The sequence below is a fragment of the Papilio polytes genome, unplaced genomic scaffold (assembly GCF_000836215.1).
Source record: "Papilio polytes unplaced genomic scaffold, Ppol_1.0 DF821733.1, whole genome shotgun sequence".
In the NCBI taxonomy this organism is placed as follows: domain Eukaryota; kingdom Metazoa; phylum Arthropoda; class Insecta; order Lepidoptera; family Papilionidae; genus Papilio; species Papilio polytes.
The window spans coordinates 2,360,425-2,372,333 of NW_013527471.1; the positions used below are offsets into that span (position 1 = coordinate 2,360,425).

The following is an 11,909-nucleotide window of genomic DNA, read 5'->3' on the forward strand; positions in this document are numbered from 1 at the left end:
CGAGCCCGCACGAGCGTGCGAGGGTGAGCCGCTGCTGATATCGATCACATGGCGTGACGTCACCGCTGCACATATACATACTGGTAATAAATAAGTAGGTATTTATCTTTATCCACCAATTGTAACGTGTGTGATTGAGAAATTCTCAATGTTATTTATAATGTTAATATCCTGCGGAAGAAAGGGGAGGAGAAGGGAATCATTATCATTGCGGAAAGCGCCAACAAGCCATCTTTCTGCAGCATTCAGCATTTTGTGGCGGCATAAACGACCGTTAGTATCGATTTCTTCAACTAAAGCCATACTATACTCCGTTGCTGACCTTTAAACTACTGAGCGTGTCGGTTAACTTGTTAATGGTAACTACACCGCAATTTATCCTTGAAGTTTGCGCGACGTCAACGGCGGAGGCGGCGGCGGCAATAAATGTGCAGCCCCGCGACACTGCTAAACTCGACCTACCCCCCGCGAGGTACACGCCACCCCGCAAGTGGCGGCACTTGAATCACACGCTTGCCGACTTGCCATTATCTACATCTACAGTCTTCAGTTGAAATAGTTAATAACGACAAATCCACGTATGTTTCATTATACTTGTGGTTTGTAAAGCGAAGGTAGCGTACTCTTCTTTGTTGTCTCATCGGAACTTCCACTACCAGTACTATTAATCTGCGACTTTGTATCGTTGTTTCAGACCGTGGAATTGTAATTGTAATTGTATGCCGTCAGGCCCATTAGCGTACGTTGACATGACTCCTGACTCCCACGGCAGTGTTAGTTACGTCTAGTACCGAGCGGGTGAAATTTCCGTGGTACAAGATCAACGTGCGGTCATATAATCGTAGCCTTAATCTTCTACGTCACCTACGTCTAAGACAACTAACAGGCCAACAGATAAGGCAGCTAGACGGCCGTCTGCCCGCCCCTCCGGCCTGCCCCGCCCGCTCGCCTCGGCGTGTGAGCCACTCACCTTGAGCAGCTGGCTGGTGCCCCTGCGACTTCTTACTACTACGCGCATGTGTGTGTTCACATTCAAATGTGTGCGTGCTGCATGTAGGCTTGTGCACCGCCTTGCCGTCCGTGTGGAGCGGCTTCAGAGATGCGCCTGACGTGTCCTGCCCGTTTCGCCCTTGTCGCTACTCTAACTATATTTTTGTCTAGGACTTTTCGACTACACGAGGCCCGAATGGCACAAACGTATTTATCACATAGTATCGATTGTAACTGCATTTATACATTTTTAGGGGATAACAATACATTATTATATTAAGACAAGAACGCGCACTGTGAATTAATGTGTGCCAAAATTCAAAGAAGACTGAGAAATTGTAATGTGTCTGTACGACGGCGCTAAGCGGCGCGGCGCGCGGCGGCGGAGCTCGGCACGCAGCGCACGTCGCGTCTCCACCCTCCTCCACTTACATATTATACAATTGGAATAATCTCATTTCTGCAGGATAAAGCTAATAAACGGATGATGTGCTTTGAACGTAAACACTAACCGTATTACCCCCAAAATCTAGCTAGAACTAGAGTTTCCACTCTTTGTCCTCTGCTGATTTTATGAACATCAATGTGGTCATTAAAATACAGTGTTCATGGTGTTTGTATCTATTTTCCTATCGTACGTGTGTCATTTGTTTTCTTAGCTTGTACGTGCCGTGCGAAATGTGAATAAAGTGTGACTCACAGCGTGTGCAGCGCGGGCAGCGGCGGCAGCGCGGCGGCGGGCAGCGCGCCCAGCAGGTTGCCTCCCAGGTCCCTGCAACAGACGCACACTTCACCTCACCGTACAACATCTCACTATTGCAGACCACTCGCCAGGCCTACTGCGCCACGCCTCTTAACTTGCCTGTATACATTGCTTTTGCTATCACAATGTTCGTTTTTCTTATAAATTTTAATTGAAGCGCTTTTAAAGGTTATATCATTATGTTTTGCAACGGTGTCAAAGGGAACCTTGATATTTAGCGAGCAAGTTTTAAGTGCGGGCCCCGCGCATTGCTCCTACTCGTATGTCATGTATTAGAAAGTGTCGGCGGCCGTCGCGTCGTGCTGCGTCGCCGCCGCGCTGTGCCGTGTCGTGTGTCGTGTGTACATTAGTGGGTCACGCTCGGCTCGGTGCACGACTGTAGGCGACATGCAGTTAGTAAATGTTACAACGCTTACAAAGCTCAATTACGCACACATTGATTAGGACGAGTGCAAGTTATTAATGCAAGTGCTCACTGATTACGACAAAACCTGTCTGCACCATAGCTGATTAGTGCAAAAGTTGAGCGATCATTGTATACAATCTTGTCCTATTTGTTGTACGAGTAATAATTGTCACGTAGTTTACGTTGTCGCTGAACATACATTGCCTGCCCCTTCATTGGTTGCTTGCACGCACATTGGCCACGATTGTTTACTTTGCGTTGCCTAGCAACTAAATTTTATCTTGATGGACCATAAATGTCAGTGCGTGTACGTCACGATCTTTCTGTGTGAGGACATACTATATCCGTTGTATTTGAGATATTACAAAAAGCCAAATGGGCATGTGTCGAGCACGCGTAGTGTCGCTGCGGCAGTGTGAGGGGGGTCACTCACAGCGCCTGCAGGCGCGGCGTGCTGGCGAGCGCGGCGGGCGGCGCGCGCAGGCGGTTGCCGGGCGCGCGAAGGACGCGCAGTCCGCGCGCGCCGTTCAGCTCGGCCACCGTGAGCGTCTCCAACTCGTTGTCCGCCACCGACCTGCGCACACGCACACCGTACCGACACCGTACTGACACCGCACTACATCGCGCTACACCACGCTCTGCACTCAAACAAGTCACTGCCATAATTTAGGACCACGATTCAAATATGTTATTCATAAACAATAAAATTAAGTATTTATTATGTCACGCTGAGGAAACTTTACGGGAACAACTAGTCTATATCTACGTTTATCTAGCTATACCAATATTATAAAATGTAAACACACACAATTTAGTTACGTAGAATATCAGCAACCGCAGTATATTTTTGTATAATCCATTTTTTCGTAAAATGTTTTACACTTACGATACTCTTTAGGCAATACATTTTCACGCTACTAAACTTAGAGGGTAAATAATTTGGAAAAAGCGGTCATGCGGAAAAGGGACAAAAACTACAAGCTGGCAACATCCAGGAAGCAAGGTTCCCATGGTAACGGTAATTGTTATCCAATGTCAAAGGTCTTTCAAAGAAGAACTCCAGATTTCTTGAAGGTGATGTTTTTGCGTTGCTAAAACGGAAATTGCATTAAATCTTATGCCTGTCTGTCCACAAGCCGGATTCGTACCAAGTAATCTCCGTAATTAAAACATTTAATTTGATTTAACGTTTGTATTAGGTATGTTAAGATTGTAACCCTCATGTTACATATATACTCATCAGAAGGGAAAAGAGTTGGACAACTATTCACTCAGAGTATCGAAATTCCCCCTTACCCTAGCCTCGATCTAGCCTAATTCATCGACTGGCGACGCCTATGTTTTCATACCGGCCGGTTGGTGTTTTTAAGGTAAGTTCCGCTCGAGCCGAGCCGTATGTCTGGTCGCGCAGGCGCAGGCGGCGCCGGGCGGCGCCGGGCGGTGCGGGGCGGTGCGGGGCGCGGGATGCGCGTCTTTGTAAACATCACTCACTATAATAGCTGCGGTATAAATACATATTATGTGAGCGGCGCCGGCGGTCGACGACCCGCTCAGGCGCCGCCACCGCCGCGCCAGTTTTACATTCCCTGCCGGGCGGCACCCCATCATCTCCTAACATTTCGTTGCCGCCAAGATTTTCTCAAGTTATCTTGTTTGTTATCTTGTTTAGTTTAACTTGAGAAAATCTTGCGTATTTCCGCATTCTCGCCACTAACACCACAAGCTCCTCGTTTGTCTATCTCGGCTTATGATTGCCGTCGATAGGTTTAAAATCTTAAAATAACATTTTCTTGTTATTGATGGACACCGCGGATCAAAGTACGGCGACCCGCCCGGGTCCCCCGCCAGCAATCACCACTAACGTTACCGCCGTCGAATCATATGCATCCCTTGGGACCGCAGTCGCAAAAGGTTCGTCGCAGGCCGCGGGCCGCGGGGCAGGGAGGTTACGTCGCACACTTCGGACATTATCCGGCACCAGTCGGAGCGTATCGGCAGTCGCCGGTGCCTCTTTAATCGTTGTCTATTTTTCGTGTTAACGTTTTAGAGTCAATTGACTGTATAATTAGTTACACAACTACGAGCTTTATTTATTCAAAGAAATAAAGCTACATTAAACGGCGTGGCCCCACGTAGCGTAAGCCGGCGTACGTGTATTATTGTGAGTTGTAGTATATACGAGGCCGGAAGCCGCCAGGCTTCGCCGATGAAACCGGTGCGCAAGGTCGCCGGACTTAGGAAACCGGTCCCACCTTCATTACCATAATGATTTAATAACAAACAGTACTAAAGTACTTTGCACTTTCCGCCAAATATTCCAGTACCAATGACATTTCCACTTACAATGAGCCCGGTCTACACACTACATCCACACCAACAAATTATACTACTTACATATTTACATAAACAAATGATATCATTAATGAAGCCAAAATGAAATAGTACGAATTATATTGTTGTGGCTATTTAACATCGCGCTGCAACCGATCAAATAAAATAAATGCAAATGTAACAAGCTGTATGGAGCGAGCGACACTACGAGGCGAAGCTCGTCTAAGGCGGAGAGTGGCGAGGGGCGACGCGGGGCGGTGCGGCGTACTCACAGCAGCAGCAAGGCGGGCCAGGAGGCGCGCGGCAGCCGGCGCAGCCCGCACCGGTCCAGCCACAGCCGAGCCAGCGCGCGCCCGCTCAGCGCGCCCGCCGCCGCGCCCTGCTCCAGCCGGTTGGCAGACAGGTTCCTGCGCACCACACCGTACCACCTCACCACCTCGACAACATTCTAATTATTGTATTCTGTATTGCTTACATGTAATTAATATATCCATAAATACACAATTAAGACAAATATGTGCATTGTACACGACATGTTCATTGTTACATCCACGTCAGGAATGTATATCATTTTTGTATAATGTTCTTACGTGTCTTGATGTGCGACGGTCGTGGTTGGTACTCTGTTGCGGCGTGGCTCCCGCACTCCACTTGATCCGCTGCTTCATTGCGTTACTTCAAATGTACATGTGTACAACTAAACACGACTATTCATTTCAAGTCAAGAAAGTTGTTGTCGCCCCCGGATGACGGCGAAAAGAAACAAGGATTTTAAAACGCTTGTTTAATATAATAACATAAGTAGTTTAATTTAAAGAAAGCCTCAATTCCAGCAATTAAAGTCCCTAGCTGGTAACGTTGAGAATAGTGTTTTACCTAAAGTTATGTAAATGGATTCGATGCCTTGTTTCCCCACAATTGGAAATCGATAATATAGAATATTTGCCAGTTCGTGCGCTGACGCAGCGACGTCGCGCGCATTGCTAATGCCGCCACCCGCCACCGACTCGATGCTGAATACATGACTTCATTACATTCATGTGACCGAAACCGACAACATTTCTCAATCCATTCGCCTCGAGACTGACAATGTCGTGCCGCGTGAAGGTATGCATCGTTCATCGACTGATCGTCTTGGTGAATTGAAAGGAGGCAAGCGACCCTTGAGGTGCCTTTCTACTCGTGGTGGTCAATGCAGTGTCAAGCCATGTGTGTCAATTCCGTGCCGTGTCGAGAAATGTTTAAACATTTAGTCGTACAACTCTATCTAGTCTATATAAGGACCACAACACCCGCGTCGAACCTTAACTACGATTTTGAATTTGGCACACGTCTCTCGCTAGATTAGCATATACTCGTAGTACAGCTCTGAGGCCACCTCACACTACTTCGAGCGGCAGCTCAATAGTTCCGTACCTAGTGTACGAATTTAAAAAGATTGAATAATCGTGTTATGATACGAAATATAGAGATAAACATTGAGAGGTCACTTACGTTTTAATAATACTAACGAACCACAAAACTATTTTAACTTTGATTTCGGTTGGTTGTAACATTGACATACATAACGAACAAGGTTTAAATTAAAGTTTTTGATAAGGCTTAGCTTCCGCAGCGATGACGGCCGCCGCGCGCCTCGCCCCGAGCCGTAGTCATATTCCATACGTCACTTACATATTATTAATTAGTTTTGGTTAGCACTTTTGTTACATATGTTAATGTCGAATGTGTAAAGCGAAGCAAGTTATTTGCGGGGCAGAGCGGGCAGAGGGGGCAGAAGGGGCACTCACAGATCGCGCAGCGCGGTGGCGGACTGCAGCGCCTCCGGGGGCAGCGCGGTGATGTTGTTGTCGGACACGTCCCTGCAACACAGACGGCGGTTAGGTCGCTGGCTTCATACACGACGGCACAAGCCGCTGGCAAGTGAAGTCCGACGCTGTAGGCAACAGCCATCGCGTCTGTTATAAGTAAATTTTCCCACAATTCTGCTAAAGGAAAAATATTTCTACTCAGTTAGATCATCTTACTGAATTGTATAGAACGTTACAAGTTGCTTGCTTGTCAAGTATTTATTCTTACAGTTCTATTCTTACATTACATATTACATTCTTCTACAGTTACCTAATAATAAAAAATCACATTGGTACGTAACGGGATACGAACCCAGAACTTGTAGATTACAAGTCAAGTGTTAAAAGTCCGAGCCACTGACGCTTTCTGTATATAGTATCGAAAAATAAAAAACAGATTTTGCCAAGATGCCAATAACAAAAATCGCAATTAGAAAAATATCTGTCTGTCTCCCTCTTTTCAAGCCGCGTTTGTTCCGAGTTATCTCCGGTCTCCAGAATGGGGATGGGATGGTAGCTGATCTGATACACGCGGGACTTGGCACATTTTTTTTTTAATTCTGCTCTTATGCAGTTACCGGAAGACCACTCTTCCTGTCGATTCCTATAGGTACACATTTTATCGATTCTACCAGTGATATCGCTAATCGAAAGTTACTTTGTCTAAGGGAACTGCCAAGTTAAGAACTGGTAAGTAATAGGCGAAGTAGTATTCGTTCTTTGTGTTCGTTCCATTCATATAATATAGCAGTCAGTGAGACAATCGGTCAATTTCCCTCAGTAGGTAAATAAGTAAAAAACAATTTCAGTACGTTTGACGTTTCATACTTGGAGTTTGACCTGAGATTTTCTTGTTGAGGTATGTACCGAATGTTTGTGTAATACTTGTGACGTGTTCTTGTCGGTTCGTGGTGAGGCGAGAGGGGCGACAGACGTGAGGGCCAAGTGGGGGGGTGGGTTGACGAGCAGCAAGTTATTGCGGCAATCTGTCACCCCTCCCCCGCCTGATATCGCCTGCCCCGCATCTCCTCCCTTCATTCATTCATTTCATTTTTCATTTTTCATTCAATTGAGTAACTTGCTTGTATTTATTTGAATTAAAGGCCTTATAATGTGTCTGTTACCTAGGAACTTTTAAACTGACTACCTATTGCTTACATTTATTTAGAATGATAAACTAGTCATTTTGTAACAATACGACGCATCCCGCGTCTCGGTATGGCGTCTAGCGGCCAGCGGGTTCATTGTGCACTAAGAGGATTACGATATCAATACCGGCAAACTCCTCTTTGAGATAGGGTTTCTAGATCGGAGGGGAGAGGCGGCGTGGGGGGCCCACGAGCCGCGCGGTAAGCGAACCCCGCCGCTGCACGAAGCCCGCTGTCGTCGCCCTCCTACCACATAAATCTCACTGATTTTTATATGAGAACAACGACTTCGGTCCGGGGTCCGACTTAATTAACTATATTCAGACAAAAAAGAGAAATTTTCAGCTATAATGGTTGTGTTGAAGGGCAAACGCACGGGCGGGTGCGGGGGCACAGTCGCCATAACACGAACCTTATTATAAACGTCATAAGAATTTTCTCTCCTCGCATTTGATGTAGTGATGTTCTATATAAAGCCACAACAAGGCGCGCAGAGTGCGTTGTGCGTTGTACGTTGATTTTATTACTATGATTTTCAATATTAGGAGAGTAGGTATGTACTCGTGATAGCGGTTGCGGTGACAACCGCAGCAGGCCGCGTGCGGTCTTCATTGTCGGCGCGCAACCTTCGTCGCAGTAACCTTTTCCTTGGCTTAACACGCTCGTGGATAAATCAATAAAATCCTTACGCTTTTGCTTCCAATTGTTCTCGTATAATTAAAATTTATATTGGGGGATTGTCCTACCATGTTTGTTTTTTTTTTTGTATCACATATTTTGTTTTAACCAATATTGTAAATGTAATTAATGTATCGTAAGCAATACTCTAAAACTCTAAAAGCAATTTTGAAAAAAAATATTCGCGAGATGAGTGCATATGAAAAGCGGAAGAGCGAGAGATATGGATCCAGGGGGACAGGCGAAGGGGAGCCGCAGGGTAATGATTGTTGTGTCACGAGGTCGACGGACTGTGTGACGTCACGGGACCGCCGCGCCGGCCGCGCCGGCCGCGCCGTCGCTGGGCTCGCGGTACTCATCGATATTGTAATAAGCCCGCTTTGCGATGTTGTGCGATGAAGTTACTGTACAAGAGACAATACAACGCTGTCACGTGCCTGGACCCGTACCTACAAACGTTTCCGTCCCCATGTCTCTGACCGTCCTGTCTCTTCTCTGAAAGTACAAAACTACTCATTCGAGTCAACTAGTTAAGGTACTGAAACTGAAACTGTTGGGCGAAAGGTCCACAAAGCGATTATTTGCGCTGTACAACAATAAATTGTAATGATGTGTTGAAAAACCTAAACCAATGGTACATAATACATGTGATATGTGATACTTTGTCATGTCGCCAAAAGCAGGTTTTCCAAGTGATAATAGTTATTTAATATAGACGTCGGTATGTACATATGTATGTATGTACCTATTTTTACTCGAATGCGTCAGAAGGTTTGGTAAATACTGAAATTTCAATAATTCTTTAGTTATTCACATTGCACATTGATTTAGTCTGCTTAAAAAGTCGGTGATTTTTTTTTGTTTTAAACAATTCCCAGTTTCTGAATTAATTTGATTTTCAATGAGAAATAAAGAGGAGAATACATAATCTTTCATGTTGCAACATTGCTGTATAAAGGATCCTGCAAGCAATGAGTACCGACACCTTTTGTTTTGCATTCATTTTTGACATTCATTGACATACATTTTTGTTATAAGGTTTGTGGAAACATTTATTTAAGTTACTGAGGGCCAATACAGAGATTACTTATTTAAGTTAAAGAGGTTGTATATTTTAAGATGTAGAGATTTTTGGCTCTAATGGAAGGTATAGAGGTTTTTAAGATACCGAGGTTTGAGCTATCGAGGTTTTTCTGTATTTGTATTTTTTTTGGTTATAAATTATTGCCGATAACTTGAAATTAAAAAAATACCAGTCTGTGCCATTCCGCGGGGCACCTCTATATGAGCTGAGGACGCCTAGTAGTCACCATATAGTAAGTTGGAATTATCAACTTTATGCAAATCCCTGCTTGAAAACTAAACTTTTTCTATATCTATTTTAGCGAGGCGTGACAACGCGTCTTATAAGATACGTACCGAGGCGTACAAAGATATGACGACGATTCTTTTAGCACATTCTACTCACAATCAGCCGTAACAACATTTCGCTGCTCCTCGCGTTTACCAACTCTCATTTTCATTCATAAAACGACTTGTAGTCAGTCATATCTCGGTATATTTTTTATTTGCATTTGTTTCTAGCTGTTATTCACGACTTCGTCCACGCCGAAATTAAAAAATAGTAGAAAATATAGCCTATGTTACTTACTGCTAAAGTAGCTTTTTTAATGTTGAAAGATTTTTTTTAATCGGTCCAGTAGTTGAGATATTTCAATACATACATAAATCCAAACATACAAATCTTTCCTATTTATAATTGAAATAAATAAAAAAAACAGTTTAAACATTTTTATACAAAATGGCAATTTCATAGGTAAAGACTAATACTTTGTTGTTGTTTACATCGATGTAACATCTGAGCGGAAGCGGATATATGGACTAGTGATGTCACAACACTGCGGTCGCGTTTTAGTCGCAATAAAATTATTGTGATTACATTTTACTTTTTAGCGTAGTGGTTCGTTTTTTTTTCATGTCTATTTCTTTCTGGTTATCCTATAACAAATAAGAACGTTAAAAAAAATGTAACCCGTATTAACAAGCCTTTAGTTGGTAGACAACATAGTCAAGTTAAGCTCGCTGCTTATCCAAGTTAGGGGTGTTTAGGCCATCCTAGACACCCCTAAGTGGTAGGGAGATTAATAATAATCTAAATTATTTACACAAACTATAAAGTTTGTGTAAATAATTTAGATTAGTTTGACAATTCATTTTAAATTTTGTAGGAATGGGTTGTGTAAAATCAGATTTTCGATTTTTATTCTTATAGAATTTGGAATCGATAGATTTACAGTCATAACTTATGAAATAAAAGAAAACACTGTTTTCTCAAATTAACAATGACCATAACAAATAATGAGAGTAAATAAATGTGTATTACTACTACAGCCGTACGTAATCGAATTGGATTTCGCTATTATTTCTGTCATCGCTAAATTCTCTAAACTGTAATCAATACTAGAATTGCCCTCTAAATTAGTAAATAAGAAAATAATAATTTTAGTTAAGTTCGATAATTATTTAAACCGAATATCGATAGTTCAAAATTGTTCGCTATGTGTGTTTGTTTCGTCACTACGATACCTGTATATTAAGTATGGCATTTGCCTTCGTTGAAATTGAATTCGATACTTCATATGCTTCATTTGTCAAACTAATCTATCTAATTTAGACACACTATAGTGTTTGTAACACAAGCGTACCTACATTTACCAGTGCTTTGAAAAAGGTTCCTAAATTCGCGAAAACGTGTGTCAAAATTATTAACAAAAATTAAAATATTTATAACAATCGTTAAAATGTCAATTATTGTTATTTATTATACTAGGTTTCGCCTGCGACTTCGTCAATCAAACATCCATCCATCTTTACTTTCGCATTCTTAATACTAATATTAATAGGTTTATTTGAAAACAAATTAAAACCCATATTAAGTGTAACAAACAAAATGTTGTATTTTGCTTCAGTAATAAAAATATTGATTTGTATTTAAAATGTGAGAACTATCTTCACCTTACTTTAATGCTTAGTAAGAATTTGAAACGACATAACCTGATAATCTTTTTATTTCGGGGCCAAAGAGCAAACATTCACTCACAATAATGAAATGAAGAAAACGTAACTAAGAAAAAATTTTCCTGTACGTTTGTGTCGTGGAAAAGACATCAACGAAAAAGATAATACGCGGGAACAGAAGGAAGTTAATTAGTAGTTTTCCGAGTGCACCATAGAGTATGGCCGAGTGAGGAGTAGGAGCGGGCAGGGGGTACTCACAGCTCTAGCAGGCGGGCGTGCAGCGGCGGCAGGCGGCGCAGCGCGGCGGCGCGGCAGTGCAGGCGCGCGCCCGCCTCGCCGCACGCGCAGCCCGCCGGCAGCGCGCCGCACGCCTCCGCGCTCGCCGCCAGCGCCAGCGCCAGCGCCGCGGCCACAGCCACACGCACCGCCGGCGGCATGCTTCACCTGCCCAGCATCCTCCGCGCCGCACACGCTCCGTACGCGCACCGGACACTGCCACACATTCACACAACACGAAACAGACGACACCGACACAAGCGATCGCGAGAGAGGCGCGGCGCGGACTAGCAGGCTGGCGGCTGGCGTGGGATGGGAGCCGGTGCCGGCGTGTCTGCCGCCACACGCCCCCCACCCCCGGCCCTCAGCCCCTCGTCGCGGAGGACCTCGACCCCGCCAGGGTGAAGCGAGATGACAGGCGGGAGTCTCGCCCTCAATCGGCGGCGAAA

The 11,909-nt window shown here is 44.2% G+C and overlaps 1 protein-coding gene across 1 annotated transcript in view; it reads right to left on the minus strand.

The window, feature by feature from the left end:
- The window catches only part of LOC106108228 (leucine-rich repeat-containing G-protein coupled receptor 6-like), an 18,897-nt gene extending 7,276 nt beyond the window's left edge, over nt 1–11,621 (minus strand). Inside the window, exons 1-5 of the mRNA XM_013289329.1 lie at nt 11,443–11,621; nt 6,281–6,352; nt 4,763–4,897; nt 2,593–2,733; nt 1,691–1,762 (exon numbers count right to left, since the gene is read on the minus strand). Of these exons, the coding sequence (XP_013144783.1) occupies nt 1,691–1,762; nt 2,593–2,733; nt 4,763–4,897; nt 6,281–6,352; nt 11,443–11,621 (599 nt within the window). The remainder of the gene's footprint in view (nt 1–1,690; nt 1,763–2,592; nt 2,734–4,762; nt 4,898–6,280; nt 6,353–11,442) is intronic.
- Between the last annotated feature and the right edge of the window lie 288 nt (nt 11,622–11,909).